We start from the raw sequence: 20,429 nt of genomic DNA on the forward strand, positions 1-20,429 counted from the left end.
GACGAAGGCAGAGAGAAAACGCAACGTCGTCCCACCACGCCAATTCTGCGAATCCATTGACATGCAGCGAACATGCACGTACGGGCCACAACTTGGCTCGGGGGCCCCGGCGTCGTTGCGAGGGCTCCCGTGAGCCTTCCCACGGGCCACATCTGGGCGAATCAGGCAGCTGTTTGATTTGAACGGTTTGGTAAAATCGGCTGTCCCCAACGGTGCCTGTTGATAAGTTTGATAACCAGGTTTTTCATCCATTACGTGCGTGGCAAGATTGCGGCAATACTGCCTAGTAGTAATAAGAGTCATACTCGACTATTCAGTTCGTATCGGTGCGGCAAATCCAAAGCCAAGTTAGGAAATCACAGACGGTTGGCCAAGCTGAGATTCCAAGGAAAACTCTTTGCCATTCAAGTCGCTTTCGGCCTCGAATGTCCCTCTCGGACTTCTAATCTCGAGCCTCAATCGTTTAACCTTGTTGCCCCTCGAGTGTCCATCTGCGTCAAACACGGTACCTACCGGTGAAAGAGCATGGCCCTAATGATATTGTGCTGCAAGATAGTCGAACGGGATGTGAGTAGACACATGACGAATTGGATTACCGATGTTGGTGCACGAAGAATCGACCCATGTTTGTGGTTTCAATGGAAATGTTTCCTTGAAATGGAAGATCTGGTGCAAAGGGGAGGCAGGTGCTCTCCACCTCTTGGCGGGACCTGCTCATATGTGGCCCATGTCTAGAGTTATAGGGGCCTCCAGAGGAGCACTTAGAGGCTTATGGCGACCACTCCTCCTGGAATACAGTACTATCTCCACTAGAGAGCACTATAACTCCACCAAGTCCACATGGGAAGCCGTTGCGTTAGCATCCATGGAATCATGGAAAGCATCTCCATCGTCCACAACCAAACTCTTCTCGGCTTTTATATTCAACATTGCGCCAAGACTACGAACCACGCAAGATCCAATCCGACGTACAAGCACCTTATATAAACGCATGAATGCCTGAAAAATATCTGAAGGCAAACTAGCATGTACTCTATGCTCCCGCAGGTGTGCAGGAGGTGCTGCATGCGAGCCGTCCCGAGGACGGTCCCAACAAACTGCGCCGCTGCATCGCTACCACTACGATCATACTTCCCCCATAGCAGAAGCAGTGCGTCACCACCTTGATCCCTCGGCACTACGACAGACCGCATGAGAGCTGACATTGGGCACTTTCGGAATGGATTAGACCCCTTCCGCCCTGCGCGGGGTCTCGCGACCTTAGCACCGGGTCTCCTAGCGCGCGCCGAGGCCCTGACGGCCGAACACGACGCCCTTCGAGAATCTCTCAACACATCGTTCGACCAAGCGAAGGCCAAAAGATCGGGGGAACTGTCCCGCATAGCCTCTGCGCTGCGGGCATATAAGGCAACGTACTCGTCTGTGCAGGAGCTGTCGTCCATGCTCGAGACAGAACCTGCATCGGCCGACGACGCGGAGCTAGCAGCCATCGCGCGCGACGAGCTCAACATAGAAAAGGAGAAGCTCGCATCTCTTGAACGTTCCCTCGGTGCGAGTCTCGCCCCGCGCGACGCCTTCGCTGACCTCCCATGCATGCTCGAGTTCCGTCCGGGTCCAGGAGGGACGGAGAGCCGCTTCTTCACCGACACCCTCTTCCAGATGTACCAGCGGCTATGTCAGCGGCACGGACTACGCACCAACGTGGTCAAGTACGATGTTGCTGACGGCGACGGCGACAGGTCCTCTGCTGCCGGTGAAGCGCCACTACAAGAAGCGGTTCTCGAAATTTCCGATCCAGCAATGTACGACATGTTCCGCAGCGAGGCAGGCATGCACCGCGTCCAACGCATCCCCAGCACAGAGAGCAAGGGGCGCGTCCACACGAGTGTAGCAGCGGTGTGGGTTCTCCCACTGTTCCCCGAGAACGGCAACTTGGGTGATCTCAACATCAACCCGGACGACCCAGACAGTGATTTCTACGTAAACCCGCAGGAGGTGCGCGTCGAGACGATGCGCGCCCGCGGCGCCGGCGGCCAGCACGTCAACAAGACCGAGTCGGCCATCCGGCTCACCCACATGCCCACGGGCGAGACTGTGTCGATGCAGGATCACCGGTCGCAGCAGCGCAACCGCCAGGAGGCATGGAAGATACTGCGATCTCGCATCGCTGACCGGCGCCGGGAGCAGCGTGAGGCGGAAGCTGCCCAGCTGCGCAACTCGGTCCTGGCCTCCAAGCAGATACATCGTGGCGAAAAGATCCGCACGTACAATTACAACCAGGATAGATGTACAGACCACCGCGCCAATTTCGACGTGCATAACCTCCCCGACGTTCTGGAGGGAGGGGAGACGCTCGACCGGGTCATGCAGGCGGCCAAGGACTGGCTCGTCACCAGGGACATTGAACTCGTCACTCTCGAGGAGGAGGCCAAGGCCAGAAAGGCCATTGCTCAGAACAAAAAGTGATCTGTACACAAACTTGGCTACCTCACCATGTAACATAAACCATCTGTAATATGCATAGACATTTGTATTATAGAGGGAGGCAACTGCTCTTCCGTCTCTTCCCTTTTACTAAGCCCAATCCCATGTGATATCATATCTCAGTCGTAACGTATGTCATCCCAATAAAAACAAATCCATCCAACGCGAAGAAAAGAAAGTAATCCAAAACGCCCCGTGAAAAGAGAAGAAAATGACGTAAAAACTCCGGGATGCCTGCCTATACCAGACCGCCCAAGACCACCTTGCCGACATTAGCGATTTCAGAGCGGACATTGGCGCGGCTACAATCTTCAAACTCCTTCACGACACCTTGGACAATGATTTTTCGCACGCGCACATCCGCCTTTGTGAACAGCTCTGCCACGGACGCGGAGCACTCCCGCGGCGTAGGCACAAGGGCCAGGAACCGCGCGTAGCAGTCGATGAGTGTGTCGCACAGCGTCTCAAACGTCTCGAAGTAGTCGGGGTCGAACGGCAGCGACGGAGTGAGGAGGTACGTGTACTCTTCTCCGGGCACAAGATCAGACTCGCCAGCGGCGAAATTCATGAACGAAGGGGCGCTGGAGCCGGGGCTCATGCCTGATATTCCGGCACCACCATCCAAGGGGCCTACAGACGCGGCGGCGGCGGCGGCTGCCTCCTCAGCAGTGTCGGCAGCGGATGTCGAGCGGCGCGTCTTTCCGCCTGGGCGTCGGAACATGTTGGGGATGCGGGCGCGGGCCAGGGCGGCAGAGGATGAGTCGTTACGCAGCTGCTGGAACGAGTCGAATTCGGATAGGAGGCTTCCTAGGCAGCGGAGGAATTCGAGGGGCGTTGTGGAGTAGAGATCGATGATGACGGGTAGTGACAGGCCAAGGAGGAGGTAGTTGGTTGCTTTGCGAGCTAGTCTACGTGAGTCAAACGATGGCATGCGGCCAATGTCAGACCTGTCGATCAGGTAGGCGTTGAACCAGTAGACACGACCACCGTGACTGTGAAGGAGTCAGTACCAGGGATCCCGAGTGAGACAAGCAAGTGGAGAGGGCTTCAGGGCGAACATACGCTCTTCGTAGGTAGTCTAGAGTAGCGATACGCTTGTTGGCTAGATCTGTGATTTGCTGGTGGACAACGCTCGCGTCGGTAGGCTGCCAAAAACTAGTGCCATTGGCGCTGGAGCCGCCTCCCACGGAGGTGGGAGGCGGCGGCATCATGTTGAGGGTAGTCGAGGTTCCTGACCTGGCGAGCATACTCCTTCCGGGGTGTCCACCTTCGGGACCGATACTAGGGCTCGGGAGAACAGCGTCAGGATCTCTGGCGGCGATCTTTGCAGCGGCGGAGAGTGCGTAGTCGGGCAAGGCAGGCGGGGCAGCGGTATCGGTCACGACGGCATTTGTGGCGACGATTGAAGGCGCGCCAGAGCTGGAGCGACGACGAGATCCCGTAAAGGAGGCGGGCTTACGGCCGAAGACGGGTCTGCGTGGGGTCGATTGCTGCTGTTGCTGTTGGTTGGCGTTGGCGTTGCTGTTGCTGAGGCTGCTGCTGCTGCTGCTCTCCGTGACGGTGGCGATGCTGTTGGCCGAATGCGACTGAGCCAAATGAGGGGCAGAGTTGGACGAGGTGATGGAGGGAGGCGAGTGAAGAGGTGGTGGAGGGGGATCGTGAGCGGGAGGAGACTCGAGCCCCTCGCGCGTCGCTGGGCGTGAATAGGCGCTGGCGAATACGTCGGCGGCGACGAGCGGTGACCGATGCATGATATTGACGTGCGGCACCGCTGAGACAGCAAGGGATGATGGGATTGCGGCCGCACGGGGTCTCTCTCCCAGGGTGGGAGGCGTTTAACGGTCGTGAAGGATTGGTATGATGAGTCGCAGGTGTTGTCCACCAGCATTTTGGCCAAGGCCTGGTGTGATGGGAGGTCCTTTGAGCTGGAGGGTCTCTCCCAGGGGCCTCAGGGGGGAGAGGAGGGACATCTTCGGCACTCTGATAGGGGAGGTTATAGGAGCTATAGAGCCTGAAGCAGGGGATCTCACAGCGGTCCACTGAACCAACTGCCGAATATCGCCGACCAGAGGGCACCCAGGGGCTCTGCCCAGTGAGCGGCAGTTGTTTAGGCCCGGTCTGCGTAGGAGTACGAGTACGAGTAGGAATCCAACTGAGCTCTGCATCCCACGATAAAATGGTCATTAATACTTCGTATATTCTTTATGCGTAAATGCGCAATGCGCAAATGCTACTCTGCCAGAAATACGGATGCATTTCTGGATCTACTACGGGGCCATGGCCTATCGATGCTCGACTCAATTCTACGGCCGCCGAGTTTTACGAAATATTACACTGAATATCTACATATATTACGATACGATATTCATGTTGCAATACTTGCGCCCAACGGTCATACGGGAGGAAAGGGCTGCCGGTCCAAGAAGTCCAGGGGAAAGAAAGTCTCTAGTCATATTGAAAAGGTGCAACACTATAAGCAATACATTACATCACTTATAGAAGCATCACCAACATCTTCACTAGGGACACCGAGGAACGCAGCATGTTGATATAGGTATTGTCGTGTGACACTTGGCCTCGGTAATTAACAATAGCATCGTCATGCCGTCAATCACTGGCCATTCTCGTAGAAAGCAGTCACCATGTATACATGTACTCTCCACATCGGCAATAAGCGCCATTCATCGTGGTCCATGCGACCCTGGGTACTCCTCAAAGCCCCGGATATTCACTTCAGCGAGCAGCTCCACCTCTTCATATCCAACCTCGCTCAACCCCAATTCGGCGCGTCGTCGAAAACCATCCCGAGGCCGAAGACTTTCGCTCGCTGCGCAGCCTCAGAGATGCGCCCTGGTCTCAGCGCCATCCGCGAGGAGTGGTCCATGAACGTCGCCCTCCGCATCGGCCCGGGACCTCAGCTCAGCGACGTCTTCCGGAGAGAAACTAGACGCCTTGACGTGCTTTTCGCCCAGGCTATTGACAGCTTCGGTGGTCCCTGGCTCGCCGGTGCCCACTTCACCTTCTTAGACGCCTTTTTTGCACCTGCTGCTTACTGTATTAAGACGTACGGCATCGAGCTCGAGGGTTCCGCCACCGAGTACATGGATCATCGGCTTCATTACTCTACTGTTCGGGCTTGGGTGGAGGATGGTGTCCGTCGGAAGTCCCATCCCACGAAGGGAACTGCAGGAAGGGACGCACTGTTATGGAGAGTCCTTCTAAACAACATACCCGTACGTAGATCTGCTGAGAACATAGCATGCGCCGAAAGACGTAGGCAAAACACATATGATACTCGTTGGCATGCCAATAATCTATGGTATATAATCCTGCGTGAGATGACTGATCAGTAGAATGAAATATCACGTTTCTGGCAAGACTCTAGGGCAAGTAATTATTACTTCGTAAGTTCGTATACTAAAATGAGTCATTAATTATATGACTGTAAATATGGATAATGGGGAAGTTCTAAAGAGAGAGAAGAGTCCTCGTATGCAGAGTCCAGGTATTATTACTCTACGCAATAGTTATCTAGGACTAATTGCTATCATCCATATACATGTATGTACACGGCCTGTGCTGGTAATATGACGTTGTCCCCGCAGCCCAGCCACACACTACCAACATTGCTGTCAACATCAATACTACCTCCCCACACCGTCATCCTCCCCAACGATCATCAACCAACATCAACACCCAACTGGAGCTTCATCACCAGAATGTCCGAACAAGGTTTCGCGCGAAGTCTGCGCGACATAACCGCCTACCTGGTCATCATAGTCTCTATATCTACAGCCGGTTCCTTGCAATATGGCTTTCACATGGTTCGTCACCTTACCCCTTCCCTACCTGTCCTTGGTATAATAACCCGTTTCCCAACTGACCAACCCCATCAGGCCGAGCTCAACGCCCCCCAAGATGTCATCACCTGTCGCAAAAAGTCCATCTGGTCCACGGGTTTTGGCACCCTACCGCAGTGCATTCCCATGGATGAGGCCGCCTTTGCCACCGTCTCATCCATGTTCACTCTGGGAGGTCTGCTGGGCGCCCTGGGTGCCGGTCCGTTCTCATCCCGGAATGGCCGTCTAGCGTCTATGCGCTTAGCCTCACTCTTCTACATCATGGGGTCTGCCGTCGAGACGTTCTCGCCGTCGGCTACACCCATGGCCGTTGGGCGTTTCGCCGCTGGTGCTGCAGCCGGTGCGTCGACCGTCATTGTGCCACTTTACATTAGCGAGATTGCCCCGCCAGATATGAGGGGTCTATTTGGTTTCATGACGCAGGTTTCCATCAATGTTGGTATTCTGATTGCCCAGTCGCTCGGATACTTTCTCAGCCACGGCAGCTCCTGGAGGTGGATACTGGGTATAGGCGCGTGCCTTGCGTCTGCTCAGTCGCTCGGTACACTGGTCATCCCCGAGAGTCCTGCTTGGCTTGCGGCAAATGGAAGCGTGACTGCAGCCAAGAAGGTGCTACAGAGAATCCGTGGCGGTAGCGTTGATATCAAAGATGAGGTTCGGGACTGGTCCCCCTCTCCGGAGGAATCTGGGGAGGAACAGGGTCTCCTATCGCCACCAGAGGAAGAGATAGCTCACCAGCGGACTATCCACATGGGATTCATTGACGTAGTCCGGGATCCTAGGTGCCGGCCTGCCATTGTGGCCGTCGTGGGCGTCATGTTTGCTCAGCAGTTTTGCGGCATCAACTCCATCATCATGTACTCAGTGTCGCTGCTAGCGAATCTGCTGCCCATCTCGTCAGCCCTGCTGACGATCATCATCTCAGCCGTCAACCTGGCGACGACGCTCGCCTGCTCCCCTCTGCCCGACCGCCTAGGCCGCAAGACGTGCCTCATGCTGTCCATTATTGGACAAGGGTTCAGCTCCTTCATCCTCGCCCTGTCCATTGTCTCCGGCATCAAAGTTCTCTCTGCTATATCGGTGCTCTTCTTTGTCGGCTTCTTCGCCGTCGGCCTAGGACCCGTGCCCTTTATCCTCGCTTCGGAACTCGTACCCCAAGAGGCGGTGGGCGCAACGCAGAGCTGGTGTCTGGGTGCAAACTACGTGGCTACTTTCATTGTCGCGCAGTTTTTCCCCATCATCAATACGGAGCTTAACAACACCCTGGGTGGACAGGGATGGGTGTATTTTTTGTTCGCCATCATGGCTGCTATCTCAGCCATCTTTGTCCTTTCCGCAGTGCCGGAGACCAAGGGCAAGGGGAGCGTGGATGACGTATGGGGTCGAGAAGAGTCTGGCTAGCATACCTTTCGTTGAACTGACCAATTCATATCTTCATCTAAACACCCGCCTGCACTGCACCATCTCCTCCAACTGTAGGACACCCGCTACCACCCCGTCCACAACGTACACGCCCTCGGCCGCCTCAGCACCCAGTACCTCGACCGCAGTAGACCGGATGATCTTCTCCAGACCAGCCATACCCGCACATCCCATGACAACACACTTGATATTTCCACTCCTAAATAGGCGTGTTGCCGCATCGCGCAACCGCTTCTCCACCTCAGCTGCCGGTACGACGTGGAAGTCACCGGCGTTGAGACCCGTGGAGAAGACACCGGCAAAATTGCGACTCGTGCTGCCGTCTTGCTGTCCTAGGAACGATCTGACACCATCTTCCAGGTGTTTCTCCCAGAACTTTCCGGTTGTCACGATCCCCCACGCCTCAGAGCTGTGAGGGCGTAGGAGAAGCTGGGCAGTCGAGATGCTAGCCTCGAAGATACCTGTAATGGAATGACAGGTACTGATATCGTGCAGGCGCGTAACCAGGGTGTGCACGCTGAAGCATGCGATTAAGATACCGTCATACTCGCCTAGTTTGGGGTTACCGGCTGACACGGCGTTGTATACAGCTACATCACTGGCCTTGATATCCTCGTCGTTGTTGATGCTTGCTGGCGAGGAGTTGGGGGTCGTATAGTATGTCACGTGGATATTCTGGGGAGATGTTAGGCGGTATCCTTCTTCATACAGATTATTGATTGGGGTGCTTCATACCCTGTTAGCAACGATCTTGTCCACGGCAGTCTTCATCCCCAGTGTCATGTCCCCTGATGAGTTGGGGTTGATGACGAGGATGCGGGTATCATTGTCGCTAGCCATGATGTATCAGCGGTCAGGGGGATCCCTATCGAATCGGAATAGCATGAATAATACTTTCGAGAGATGGGTCTTCGTATAATTCTTCTCATCCCTTTTCCGAGGTCGCACATGTAACATTGATCGTGATTAACATGGAACATTTATCTTCATCGGGTAGTTGCCGTGGGCGACGCGGGGTATCACGTGAACGCTAGCCTGGGACCTCTCCTCGCCTCCTTAAGCTGGAAGCTCTCTCGTCCGCCTCTGACGACAAGCGTGACCCCACCACCAGCCAACTAGGTACCTTCTTCAATCCACGTAACGACAAGCCTCCGCCTCTCCCATCCACACACTGCCGTCCCCCCAGCCACGCAACGAGCTTTCGAGGCATCACCGCCAACAAACTCACCCTTCCCCGTCCAAAATAACCACTCTTTCTGCGAATTCCCTCGGCGAGTCGTGAGCTGCTGTCTTTTGCCGCAACCATGGCGAGCCAACAACCCATCGGTATGGACCTCCCTCTTCAATATAGCTAGCTCCGAGGGAGGGGAGGACATGGAAGATACGGAGCAGGAGGTTGAGCAGGAGCAGGGAAAGGAGCGGACACATGCTGACATTTACGGCCAACATCAAGTCCTCGACGGTGGTACCGGCTTCCTCAAGGTCGGATACGCAGGACAAAACTTCCCCGAGCACCAGTTCCCCTCCATTGTCGGTCGACCAATTCTCCGAACCGAGGAGCAGACGGATAGCAATGTGACCATCAAGGACATCATGTGTGGTGACGACGCCGCCGCCGCCCGCACCATGCTCCAGATCAGCTACCCCATGGAGAACGGTATCGTCAAGAAGTGGGACGACATGCAGCACCTCTGGGACTACACCTTCTTCGAGAAGCTCAAGGTAGACACGCGCGGCCAGAAGATCCTCCTCACCGAGCCGCCCATGAACCCGCTCAAGAACCGTGAGCAAATGTGTGAGGTCATGTTTGAACGCTACGAGTTTGGCGGTGTCTACGTCGCCATCCAGGCTGTCCTAGCCCTCTACGCCCAAGGTAAGCTAAGCTGAAGCTGCGCCTGCGTGACTGGTGCGCTAGTAAAAAGAAGAAGGGGGGCGGCAAAGGACGAAAGTAAGTAGACCGGCTGACATGATTTTAATCCGTAACAGGTCTCAGTTCCGGTGTCGTCGTCGACTCCGGAGACGGTGTGACGCACATTGTCCCCGTGTACGAGTCGGTCGTCCTCAACCATCTGACCAAGCGTCTGGACGTTGCCGGCCGTGACGTGACGCGCAACCTCATCAAGCTGCTCCTGCGTCGCGGCTACGCGCTCAACCGAACGGCCGACTTCGAGACAGTTCGCCAGATCAAAGAGAAGCTGTGCTACGTCTCCTACGACCTTGAGCTGGACAAGCACCTGAGCGAGGACACGACGGTCCTGGTTGAGGACTACACCCTACCCGATGGTCGTGTGATTCGCGTGGGCAGCGAGCGTTTTGAGGCCCCTGAGTGTCTGTTCCAGCCTCATTTGGTTGACAGTGAGTCGCCGGGTCTGGGCGAGTTCCTCTTCAACACGATTCAGTCGGCCGACGTCGACATCCGCTCGTCGCTCTTCAAGGCCATTGTGCTGTCAGGCGGCAGCAGCATGTACCCGGGCCTCCCGTCGCGCCTAGAGAAGGAACTGAAGCAGCTGTGGCTGACGCGCGCCCTGCAGGGCAACCCGGAGCGCCTGTCCAAGTTCAAGGTCCGCATCGAGGACCCTCCGAGGAGGAGGCACATGGTGTTCCTGGGCGGTGCCGTCCTGGCCAACATCATGGCCGACAAGGAGAGCATGTGGGTGACCAAGTCCGAGTGGGAAGAGCAAGGCTCGAGGGTCCTGGAGAAGCTGGGCCCGCGATAGGACTCAAGCCGTCTTACTCCCTTCTCGCCGTTGCCATCAAAACATGCCTGTTCAAAGTGACTATGGGAGGAAAGAGAAACGTGGCGTGTGATGCTGAGATTAGAGAAGACCAAAAGGAGTTTTCCTTCTCCTCTTCTTTGGTGCAAAAAAAAATTCATTTATATTGACTACTTAGCCGAAAGGGGGGAATCTATCACAAGAAGAGCAGAACTTAAAACTCAACGCGATGACAATACGTACGGGCCATGTGCCATGTCGTTGGCGCTCTTGGTGATAGTCCTTGGATTAGTCATTCTCGTATTGGTCGTCCCTGCCGCACCCCCCGGGGTGGTTCCTGCCTGTACCAACGGCAGGCATGCCAAACACGATGCCACCCACCCACCAAAATGCCCTCCCTAAATAGAGAGAGGACACCCCCATGACAACAACACACAAGCTCCCCCATGCATCACACCTTCGTCCCCCCTTGGCAGTAACAATCCGCGTTGTATCACGTTGTCGGCTGTCAGCGAGATGCTGCATGTTACTTCCTGATGCCCCATATTAAAGCAATCTCTCCGCCCGTTCATTGATCCACCAACGCACGCACCCTTTGAAACCCCACACGCGCGCTCACTCATCGCACGCTGGGGGGAGTACGACTTGTTGTCATCATTCATTCTTCGAGAGGGAAACGCTTGGACAAGAGGGGCGACTGCCTAATATCACAATCCGGCGTGGCCCGTGATTGAGAGAGCTAGCTTCTCTGTCTGGTCTGACCGCTGATCACATACACGTGCGCACAGAGACACACTGCGAGCAGCCGCGTTTACTTGACGTGGATGAGCCTCACCAATCTATCTGCTGGCACCTCGGCCGCGGGCTCCGTGGGCGGTGGTGGTGGAACAGCAGGCGGCATTTCCAACAATACCCGAAACCAGTCATCGACGAGACGGAGTGCTCATACCGTTCAGTCAACCTCAGTTGGTACGTTTCAATACCCGTCCTTTTTTTTTAGCATCGAACGGTTCCTTTTCGCAAGTGTCTTTGTTCCTCCCTCCCCTTCGTGTCAAAACACCCTCTCCGCTTTCGGAATAGGGTCAACTGAAATTCCGACCCCATGTCATGACCCAGCCAATTGCTTCACTCATCGCCACCATCATTTCTGGTCTTCGCTTTGTCATTTCCATCTTGCCATCATCTTCTTCCTTTATTCCTCCACTTTATAAGCACATGGGCGTCTTTGAACGGCCCATAGACTCTGAGCGGCCATGAGCCTGCGCTTCCGCCCCGGCGGCTCCTATTACCCCTTCTCATCATCGGGCAATTCTTCACCTGCTCACCATCGCCTCACAGATTCTCATGATCGTGGCGGCAGCGGATATCAACCTAAGACTCGTGTGTCTGAGCGCTACCGTATCGTTGGATTCATCAGCAGTGGTACCTATGGCCGCGTCTACAAAGCCACTCCCCGGAACAGCAATGGCTCGGCTGCCTCGCAAGATGGCAACAGCGCAGGCAGGGACGCGGCAGCTCGGTCGGGCGTGACGCAGATGGCAATCAAGAAGTTCAAGCCGGATAAAGAGGGCGAACAGATTAGCTACACGGGCATTTCGCAGTCTGCCATTCGTGAGATGAGCCTCTGCGCCGAACTACGCCACGCCAACGTCATCCGCCTGGTCGAGACTCTCCTAGAGGACAAGTGCATCTTCATGGTCTTTGAGTACGCCGAGCACGACCTGCTCCAGATTATCCACCACCACACGACGCAACCCGTGGGGCCTAGAAGACCAATACCGCCTACTGTGGTCAAGAGCTTGCTCTTCCAGCTCCTCAACGGCTGTCACTATCTCCATTCGTCATGGGTGCTACACCGCGATCTCAAGCCCGCAAACATTATGGTGACAGATAGTGGCCGTATCAAGATCGGCGATCTTGGGCTGGCACGCCGCTTCGACAAGCCCCTAGCATCCTTGTTTGGCGGTGATAAGGTAGTGGTGACTATATGGTATCGCGCTCCCGAGCTCATCCTTGGCTCCTATCACTACACACCTGCCATCGACCTCTGGGCCATTGGCTGCATATTTGCGGAGCTTCTCTCTCTGCGTCCCATTTTCAAGGGCGAAGAGGCCAAGATGGACAGCAAGAAGTCTGTCCCTTTTCAGCGCAACCAGATGCAGAAGATTGTCGAAATCATGGGCATGCCGACTAAAGAGCGCTGGCCTCTCATCACGTCCATGCCTGATTATCCGCAACTGAACTCAGTACGCCCACCGCCCGACTATCACTCCCACCACTCGTCAAGCCGGAGCTATCCAGTCGTGTCGAACCTAGAGAGGTGGTACTACCAGACGATCAATAATGCCGGTGTCACCACGCCGTCGTCCACAGCAGCCGCAGCGTCGGCCGCAGGGTCCCAGACGAGCCAATCCCCCCTGGCGTCGCTGGGACCGGAGGGCTACAAGCTCCTCGCCGGTCTCCTCGAGTACGACCCAGTCAAGCGCCTCACAGCTGAGCAGGCACTGCAGCACCCATTCTTCTCTACAGGCGATCGCGTGCTCACCAACGCTTTTGAGGGCCTCAAGGTTGAGTACCCTCACCGCCGAGTGAGCCAGGATGATAACGACATTCGTACGGGCAACCTGTCGGGAACGAAGCGTAGCGCCGCTTTCGATGACCCGCTTCTACGGCCACACAAGCGCGTCAAGGACGTATAGGAATGGCTCCGTGCTTGATGTTTTCCCGTGTTTGTTTTTTTTCCCGTTTTCCTTGCAGTAGTATATACCACCATTATTGTCTAGAGGCGTTGTTTTGTTTGGGACTTGGGCATATCATTACATGTTATTTGTCGTATTACTCAGTTGGGCATCTTAGGCATTCACGCATAGCAATGGGCTGTCACAGGGACTTCGTTCTACATGTTTCAAGTAGACAGAATGGTAATTTGACGCCTTTTTTCCTTCGACTGGACTTTTCCTCGATCAACTGTGGCAAGACTACGTATTACAAGATACTAGAGATGTGAGAAGCCTAGTGGTGATTAATTTCTCGGATGTCTAAACGAGAAGTATAGGGGAAAGGGGGGATGAGAGCAAAGTACATGTAAGGGGAGACAAATGTTCAAGACAGGGGAATCCTTTCTCTAAATATGACTCTTTCCCGCCTCTTGCACGCCGATGTTAGAAACCAGATTGGAAGAAAAAGTAAGTAGCTGAGTATAATTATAATTAAGACGAGCCCACGAAGAACGTGACACAGGAAACAAACAAACAAAAAAGATAATCTTCGCTCTCTTCTTCTCCTACAACAGAAATGTACAGCCAACATGTCCAATAAAGAGAAAAGGGGTGTGTGTGTGTGTATGTGTGTGTGTGTGTGTATGAGAGAGGGATGACCCCTTGCGGGAGAAGAACAAAGAAGACTTGGAAGCAAAAAGACAAAACACAAGGGGGAATTTGTGTATATGGAAAAGGAATAAAAAGAAGAGCGAAGAACAAAGATCAGGAATCGAAGAAAGCAGATGAAAAAAAAAGGAATTCCAAGCTCGTCATTCATGATGTGTTTCCGTGAGGCCTGGTCTTGGGGGAGGAAGATGGCTGGTTCGGCTGAGGAGGAGTTGTTGTTGTTGTCGCTTTTATATGAATGGCGATTTTTAACAAGACCGAGGGTTTGTTATAGCGCTAAGGTCTGGGTACAATGGGTCTGTTTTGGTTTTATTTCTTGACAGGAGGGACAGGAGCCTTGACATTGTTGGAGAGCCAGGAGAGTCCCTCGACGAGGCCTTCTCCGGTGGTGGCACAGCTGGGAACCACGTACCAGACCTTGTCCTTGAGCTTGGAGAGTTCGAGAGCGTCAGTGACTTCTTGGGGTTTCATGGCTGTTGGGTGGGAGGGAGATTAGCAATTGTTTGAGTCAAGAGAGTAAAGGGGGGGGCAGTAAGGGAGTAGGGAGTGGAGAGCAGAACAAAAGAAACAAAAGGAAAGGAAGAAAAGGGGGGGGGGGATAGAAAGAATGGCATACCCTCTTTAAGATCCTGCTTGTTGGCAAAGACGAGGAGGAGAGAGTCCTTCATTTCGCGATCGTTGATGATGCGGTGGAGTTCGTCTCTGGCTTCGCGCATACGGGCTTGATCGCACGAGTCGACGACGAAGATGAGACCTTGGGTGCCTGTCAATGGGGATTAGCATGTGTATACTTGTACATGTACTGGCAGCAACAGCAGCAGAAAGAAGAAGAGAGAAAAGGTGATAGGAAGATGTAGTCGGGGGAGAGAGGGAAAGAGGTGACGGGACCTACCGCTAAAGTAGTGACGCCACAGCGGACGAATCTTATCCTGACCACCGACGTCCCAGACGTTGAACTTGACGTTCTTGTAGGTGACGGTCTCGACGTTGAAGCCGACGGTAGGGATGGTGGTGACGTCCTGGCCGAGCTTGAGCTTGTAGAGGATGGTGGTCTTTCCTGCGGCGTCGAGTCCGAGCATGAGCAGTCGCATCTCTTTGGAGCCAAAGATTTTGCCCATCATTTTGGAGAGTTGGCCGCCCATCTTGACCTGTCTTTCTGTCGAATATGCTGTGTTTTGTTCGTGTCTGTTTCGGAAGAGGGGTGGGAGGAGGAGGGGGAGGGGTCCGATTGATTCGTGCGTTTCTTCTTCTTCTTTTTGTCCCCAAAATTTGTTTACACACAAGGAGGAAGTAGACTGGTGATGAGGGTGGTGTCAGTTGGGAAAGTCGCGTCAAGATAGGGGAGGAGGAGGAGGAGGAGTAAGAGGACGAAGGGGGGGGGGGGGGGGGGGGGGGGGGGAAGGAGAGTTCTTGTTTATGTTTAGAGTAAGAAGAAATCGTGAGAGGAGAATAGTGGGATGAAGAGAGACAGGAGAGGATGTTTTTGACTTGGATTTCTGCTAGTGCTAATAACTACGATAAAAAGACCTAGAGCCTAGAGGATGATACCCTGGGACGCTGCAATCTGTATATGTACAGACTTCTCGCAGACTTCCCAGTCTCCCGTCACACACAGGCAGGCACGAAAGTAGATGACCAGGCCGGCGTACGAGTACCTGGTACTTACTCGTACGAGGTAATAGAGGCTGAGAGCCCGTGAGGTTCGACCTGTGGGGCTACCTGACCGTTCATTTTCAGGGGTAACTACAGTGACAGGCGGGTCCTTTATTACAATTTACACCATCCCTGTCCATACTAGCTCTCAGGTATTGCTGTGCACTGCAGCCACTGTAAATTGTGATAGAGTCCCAGATTCCTGCCTACCTAGGGACGCGCTCTGATGAGGGAAATGTCCACTATACATGTCCACTATTATGCATGTACCTGTAGCTGTCTCTACCTCTCTGATTAAGGGTCAACCACTACCAGTCCACAGCACCATCTATCTATCTGGGCTGTACGGAGTAATTCCAGCCCTGCCTCTCCCGTTCATCTCTTCTGTTCACACACTTTTTTTTCTTTTTCTTTTTCTCTTTCTTCTTATTTCTTATTTCTTATTTCCTTTTTTTTTTGTTATTTCTAATGTAGCAATATTCCTCTATTTATATTTCATTGGACGCCAATACCTTTTAAATTATACGCTACATCATACCTATCTATTCACTAATATACCGGTCGAGTACCATCAGTCCATCCGTTCGAGTGCCGTCCCCACTGTCGTCATCGTCGCAACACGTGCCATTTTCACCTCGGTCACTTCACTCTTTCGCATCCCACCATTCGTCGCATACGAGACAGTCGCTGTACATGTACATGATGAAACGGTAGTTCCAATCGGATAAGGATTAAGAAAAAAACAAGAGTGTAAATAGAGGGGGGAAAAAAGGCCATACTCCATCACGTACTCCCATGCTCCCATGTACTCCCATACTCCTACCACTTGCTCCTCAGCAGTGGCACAAGGTCCAGTCCAATTGCTCCCGCTCATCCCACATACCTACAGTCCCGATTCCGTATAGGTGGACGTCTACACCCTGAACTCTATGACGAATCTCCTCTCCACCTGCTGCAGCGTAGACGAATCATTCTCCCCCTCAAACTTGAGGTTGACCTTGCCGTCGCCGTCCATGCTGTGCACCTCTGCCTTGTAAAAGGTCGTGGTGTTGGGGTACAGCGCCAGCACCGTAGTCCTCGGGTCCCAGTCGGGCAGCGATGCCGCCTGCGACTCCGGCGTGATGGGTATCATGCTGCTGGCGCTCGTCTTGTACTCCTTCTGCTTGCTATGGTCGTCGGGTTCGATGTCGAGCACCTTGTACCGCCGCGACTTCCCCTCACCCACCACCTGCGCCACCTCGCCCAGTATCCAGTCCGACGCCGCCTCGCCGCTCGTCATCTTGGGCCGGAACGCCACGGACTCGCCCTTGGTGAAGACCACCTTGGACCGTCCCAGCGCCGACCCGGGCCCGCCCGGAGTGCCCACCCCGCCACCACCCGGTTCCACGCTGCCCGCCTTTGACGGTCCGAGGCTATGATCCCGCTCCCGCTCCCGCTCTCGATCCTTGCTACCCTCGCGCTCCTTTTCCTTTTCCTTTTCCTTCTCCTTCCCCTTGTCCTTGTCCTTGTCCTTGTCCTTGTCCTTGTCTGCCCCGCCTATGCTGCTGCCGCTCCCCGCCGCCCCGCGCGTGCTCGCCCGCTCCCCCAGCTTGCCTCTGCCCCCGCCGCTGCCGAGGGGGCTGGCCGTGGGTGACTCTCCCACAGCGTCAAAGTCGTAGATGGCCGCCGCCGCCGCCGCCGCCGCCGCCGTGTTGTCGCGCGTGCTGTCCCGGGCACTCGCCCTCTTGCCCGGCGGCCCCGCCGTCGCCGCCTCGTCCTTCTCCTTAGCCACCGCCACCGCTCGGAGGATCTTGAGCTTCTCGATCAGCGCGTTGGCCTTTTGGATGTTGGCGTCCGACTGCCGCACCCCGCCCCGGCACAGCTGCTCCATGTCCTTGAGCGGTCCGTTGCCGATCTTGTCCGGGTCCATGGCCCCCAGCTCCTTGTCCATACCAACCAGCTTGTCCAGGTCCGCGCTCTCCGCGTTGAAGCTGGTCACGAATTCGCGAATGTCGTTGCGCGTTGACTCCCAGATCTGGACTTCCTCGCCGTGGTCGTTGCTCGCATTGTTGCCGTTGTTGCGCGCTGACCCGCGCCCGCTCCGGTTGCGCTGAGACATCTTGTCTCTTTCGTCGTCCTTCTGCGGCCCCCGGCAGTCTCCCGTTTTTCTTTTCGTGCGTGTACGTCTTTATTCGCCCGTACGCCTGCTGGGTGGTTCGACTGGTGATGCTGTGTAATTCGTAATTCGTACGACACCGTCAGGATCTGGTCGAAAAGGATGCGACGCGTTGCGGGGCCGCGTACAGCAGTATAATCAATTGGCACTAGTAGTCGATGCGACGAGATCGAGCAGATTGCGAGTTGCGGAGGGTCCTATGGCTTTTCGTCCTTGAGAATTTCCTCTTTCCATGAGAGCTGTCCCTAAGCTCCTAGTCGTGGTACTCGTGTAGAATGATGGGGAGAAGAAGATGGCATTGTATGGTGATGAGACTGGGGAAGCATGACGCACGTAGATGCGACAGCCGGCAAGTAGCGATTGGCGCGGCAGAATTTGGGCGGTGAGTGCGCTGGGCACCTCGACGCCATTGACGACTAGCATTCAGAAGAAATCTTGACAGACACAATACAAACGCGATTACGGGCAAATGCTATTACGCAGACAGCTTCTTTCAATCAATTGTCTTAGCTTCAATTCATCTTCTTTTTTGTATCCATTCCTCCGGGTATATCTCCCAACCCTCAACAAACCCCCTTATACATTACATTCATTGCTTTCTCCCCAAATATACAAAGTAGAAACAGAAACAACAGGCGAGCAAAAAGCAAAAGAGAAGGGGGGGGTGGGGGGAAAGAATAAAGCACAGTAGTTAGGAGCAAATCATAGCTTCCCTTCCTCTGCAATCTCGCAAAAGGCTTTGTAGGTGACAAACTCGTCGTCGGGACCAGACGTAGACTCCAGGACGCACTCTGCCGTGGCCCCCACGAAGAAGACGTAGCCTCCCTTGATTTCCTCCTTGGTAGGGCCCACGGATATGGTGCCGCTCCCCTGCGTGCAGATGATGATGCTAGGGCCGGCGAGGGGCTCGAAGGTGGCCTTCGCACCGGCGTCGCCACGGATAACGGAGCGCACGACGCTGAACTCGTCAATGGGCGGGTCGTACAGGTCTATGGACGACCCGCCGCTGTAGGCCGCACGGTTGAGCGTGGCGTAGGGGTACTCGGAGGGCTCCATCTTCTGCTGCTCTATCGGGGCGAAGTTGTACGTCAGCATGGACACGAGCGTGTCCGTGTCCTTGAACTTGGGCGTCAGGCCGGCACGGACGACATTGTCCGACGCGGCCATGCACTCGATGATGTCGCCCGAGATGTAGGCGTGGATGTCGTCGGCCACCAGGAACAGGGCCTCGCCCGGCTGCAGCTTGACCAGGTTGAGGAAGAAGAGGACAAACAGCCCGACGTCGCTGCCGAACTCGCCATGCAGACGCGTCACCACCCGCGCGAGATCCGCGCCCGACGTCGACGACACGCCGCCGCCCACGAAGCCCTCTCCCTGGGACGAGGCGAGCCCCACCAGGTTGGCAATCTCGCGGTCAACGTCGGCCTGCGCCGATCCCATGAGGTTGGCAAACGCCTGCTTGAGCGCCTTCTTCGTAGCCTCGACGTCGCCCTCCCCCTCGTCGTCGCCGTCGGCGGCCGCGCGCCCCAGCTCCACGGCCGCCTCGTCGCCCACCAGAGCCCTCAGCGGCGGCAGCGTGTCGAGGAAGTGCACCACCTCGGTGGGCGGGCGGAAGCCGCACAGCCCCTCAAAGGGGGTGATGGCAATGGCCATCTCGGGCTTGTGGTTGTCGTCCGGGTAATTCTTCGGGTCACGCGCGTGCAGCTTCTCGGCCAGGGCCTTGTTGGGGTGGGCTTGGATGGACAGGGCCTTGTTGACCGAGAGCACCTTGAACAGGAAGGGTAGTCGGTCGGCGTAGCGAGAGGCAACCTGCGGCGACAGGAGGGCCTTGTTCCGTGCGAAGAGGTCGTTGAGCGTCAGGCCCGTGGCGAGGTGTTTCGACGGGTTGGAGGGGTGGCTACCCATCCAGAGCTGCGTCACGCGTCACGATGTTCAGTCGAGGGCATACTCTGTGGGAGGAACACCGGGTGGGAGGAGAGTCGGTTTCCTTTCGTTCTCTTACCTCTGCGTATGGCCTGTCGGCTTCGATCGTAAGATCGGGCGTGGGCGTGGCGGCTGCGAAGCGCGCAGCAGCCGAGTCGTTGCCCTTTTTCCCCCATGCGTACGAGTTGACGCCGCACTGCAGGCGGAGGAGGGGCACGGAAAGGACCATGTCTGTATGTCTGTTGCTGTCACGTCACAGACCGCGCAGGTGTCACAGACCGCGCAGGTGAGACAGAAACAATGTTTCTCCTTCGTTCTTCTCTTCTCCTCGCTGCGCGTACAGGACGGCAAATAGTGGAGAATACGAGGGTTGATGCGACAAGGGAGAAAGAGAAGAGTCCAGGAAAGCAAGAGAGGGAGGAGGGGCCAGGCCAGAGGGGAGGGAAGTCTGGGGATATTAATGACAAGTCGTCGAGAGGACGGTATTTCCACTTGCCCCTCATCATCCTTCCTTCCCTGCTATTACTAGGTTCCTCTACTACGAGAGTAGAAAAGCGTAAAGCCAAAAGAGGCGGAACGTAGTCCATCACTACTACGAGGTACGTAGTAGCAATACCAGCAGTAATCTGTACGGTGTACCTATACATGTATTCCTCGTATTGGAATGATTACTCGTAGTTGTACGCATAATATATGTACTCACTTTGTCATATCAGTACTGTGTCCAATTGGCTGTCAATACTCAGTAGTACTATTGTAGCTATTACTCTGTAATAATATTACTCGGTACATAATCTGTAGACTAATACGGGTAATGTATGCGTGTGATGAA

The 20,429-nt window shown here is 55.0% G+C and overlaps 9 protein-coding genes across 9 annotated transcripts; 4 read left to right on the plus strand and 5 right to left on the minus strand.

Moving 5' to 3' along the window:
* Positions 1 to 1,191: 1,191 nt before the first annotated feature.
* GMORB2_3471 (peptide chain release factor 1) lies at positions 1,192 to 2,466 on the plus strand (the record flags this gene model as incomplete). Its single annotated transcript, XM_035465447.1, has 1 exon — positions 1,192 to 2,466. One exon carries the CDS (start codon positions 1,192 to 1,194, stop codon positions 2,464 to 2,466), a length of 1,275 nt encoding a protein of 424 aa, XP_035318712.1.
* A 256-nt stretch (positions 2,467 to 2,722) lies between these two features.
* Positions 2,723 to 4,235, minus strand: GMORB2_3472 (uncharacterized protein; the record flags this gene model as incomplete). The annotated part of the gene is made up of 2 exons (XM_035465448.1): positions 2,723 to 3,476; positions 3,547 to 4,235. 2 exons carry the CDS (start codon positions 4,233 to 4,235, stop codon positions 2,723 to 2,725), a joined length of 1,443 nt encoding a protein of 480 aa, XP_035318713.1.
* Positions 4,236 to 5,126: 891 nt separating this feature from the next.
* Positions 5,127 to 7,745, plus strand: GMORB2_3473 (Sugar (and other) transporter; the record flags this gene model as incomplete). The annotated part of the gene is made up of 3 exons (XM_035465449.1): positions 5,127 to 5,717; positions 6,090 to 6,308; positions 6,381 to 7,745. The coding sequence occupies 3 exons, from the start codon at positions 5,127 to 5,129 to the stop codon at positions 7,743 to 7,745; spliced, it is 2,175 nt and encodes a 724-aa protein (XP_035318714.1).
* A 33-nt stretch (positions 7,746 to 7,778) lies between these two features.
* GMORB2_3474 (Asp/Glu/hydantoin racemase) lies at positions 7,779 to 8,606 on the minus strand (the record flags this gene model as incomplete). Its single annotated transcript, XM_035465450.1, has 2 exons — positions 7,779 to 8,441; positions 8,502 to 8,606. 2 exons carry the CDS (start codon positions 8,604 to 8,606, stop codon positions 7,779 to 7,781), a joined length of 768 nt encoding a protein of 255 aa, XP_035318715.1.
* A 534-nt stretch (positions 8,607 to 9,140) lies between these two features.
* On the plus strand, positions 9,141 to 10,483 carry GMORB2_3475 (actin-related protein 2; the record flags this gene model as incomplete). Its single annotated transcript, XM_035465451.1, has 2 exons — positions 9,141 to 9,639; positions 9,753 to 10,483. The coding sequence occupies 2 exons, from the start codon at positions 9,141 to 9,143 to the stop codon at positions 10,481 to 10,483; spliced, it is 1,230 nt and encodes a 409-aa protein (XP_035318716.1).
* Positions 10,484 to 11,733: 1,250 nt separating this feature from the next.
* GMORB2_3476 (uncharacterized protein) lies at positions 11,734 to 13,179 on the plus strand (the record flags this gene model as incomplete). Its single annotated transcript, XM_035465452.1, has 1 exon — positions 11,734 to 13,179. The coding sequence occupies one exon, from the start codon at positions 11,734 to 11,736 to the stop codon at positions 13,177 to 13,179; it is 1,446 nt and encodes a 481-aa protein (XP_035318717.1).
* A 996-nt stretch (positions 13,180 to 14,175) lies between these two features.
* GMORB2_3477 (ADP-ribosylation factor 6) lies at positions 14,176 to 15,597 on the minus strand (the record flags this gene model as incomplete). Its single annotated transcript, XM_035465453.1, has 3 exons — positions 14,176 to 14,339; positions 14,483 to 14,629; positions 15,591 to 15,597. The coding sequence occupies 3 exons, from the start codon at positions 15,595 to 15,597 to the stop codon at positions 14,176 to 14,178; spliced, it is 318 nt and encodes a 105-aa protein (XP_035318718.1).
* An 835-nt stretch (positions 15,598 to 16,432) lies between these two features.
* Positions 16,433 to 17,617, minus strand: GMORB2_3478 (SAGA-associated factor 29; the record flags this gene model as incomplete). Its single annotated transcript, XM_035465454.1, has 1 exon — positions 16,433 to 17,617. The coding sequence occupies one exon, from the start codon at positions 17,615 to 17,617 to the stop codon at positions 16,433 to 16,435; it is 1,185 nt and encodes a 394-aa protein (XP_035318719.1).
* Positions 17,618 to 18,376: 759 nt separating this feature from the next.
* On the minus strand, positions 18,377 to 19,826 carry GMORB2_3479 (mannose-6-phosphate isomerase; the record flags this gene model as incomplete). The annotated part of the gene is made up of 2 exons (XM_035465455.1): positions 18,377 to 19,585; positions 19,677 to 19,826. 2 exons carry the CDS (start codon positions 19,824 to 19,826, stop codon positions 18,377 to 18,379), a joined length of 1,359 nt encoding a protein of 452 aa, XP_035318720.1.
* Between the last annotated feature and the right edge of the window lie 603 nt (positions 19,827 to 20,429).

The sequence above is a fragment of the Geosmithia morbida genome (genome assembly GCF_012550715.1).
Source record: "Geosmithia morbida isolate 1262 chromosome Unknown scaffold_18, whole genome shotgun sequence".
NCBI lineage: Eukaryota > Fungi > Ascomycota > Sordariomycetes > Hypocreales > Bionectriaceae > Geosmithia > Geosmithia morbida.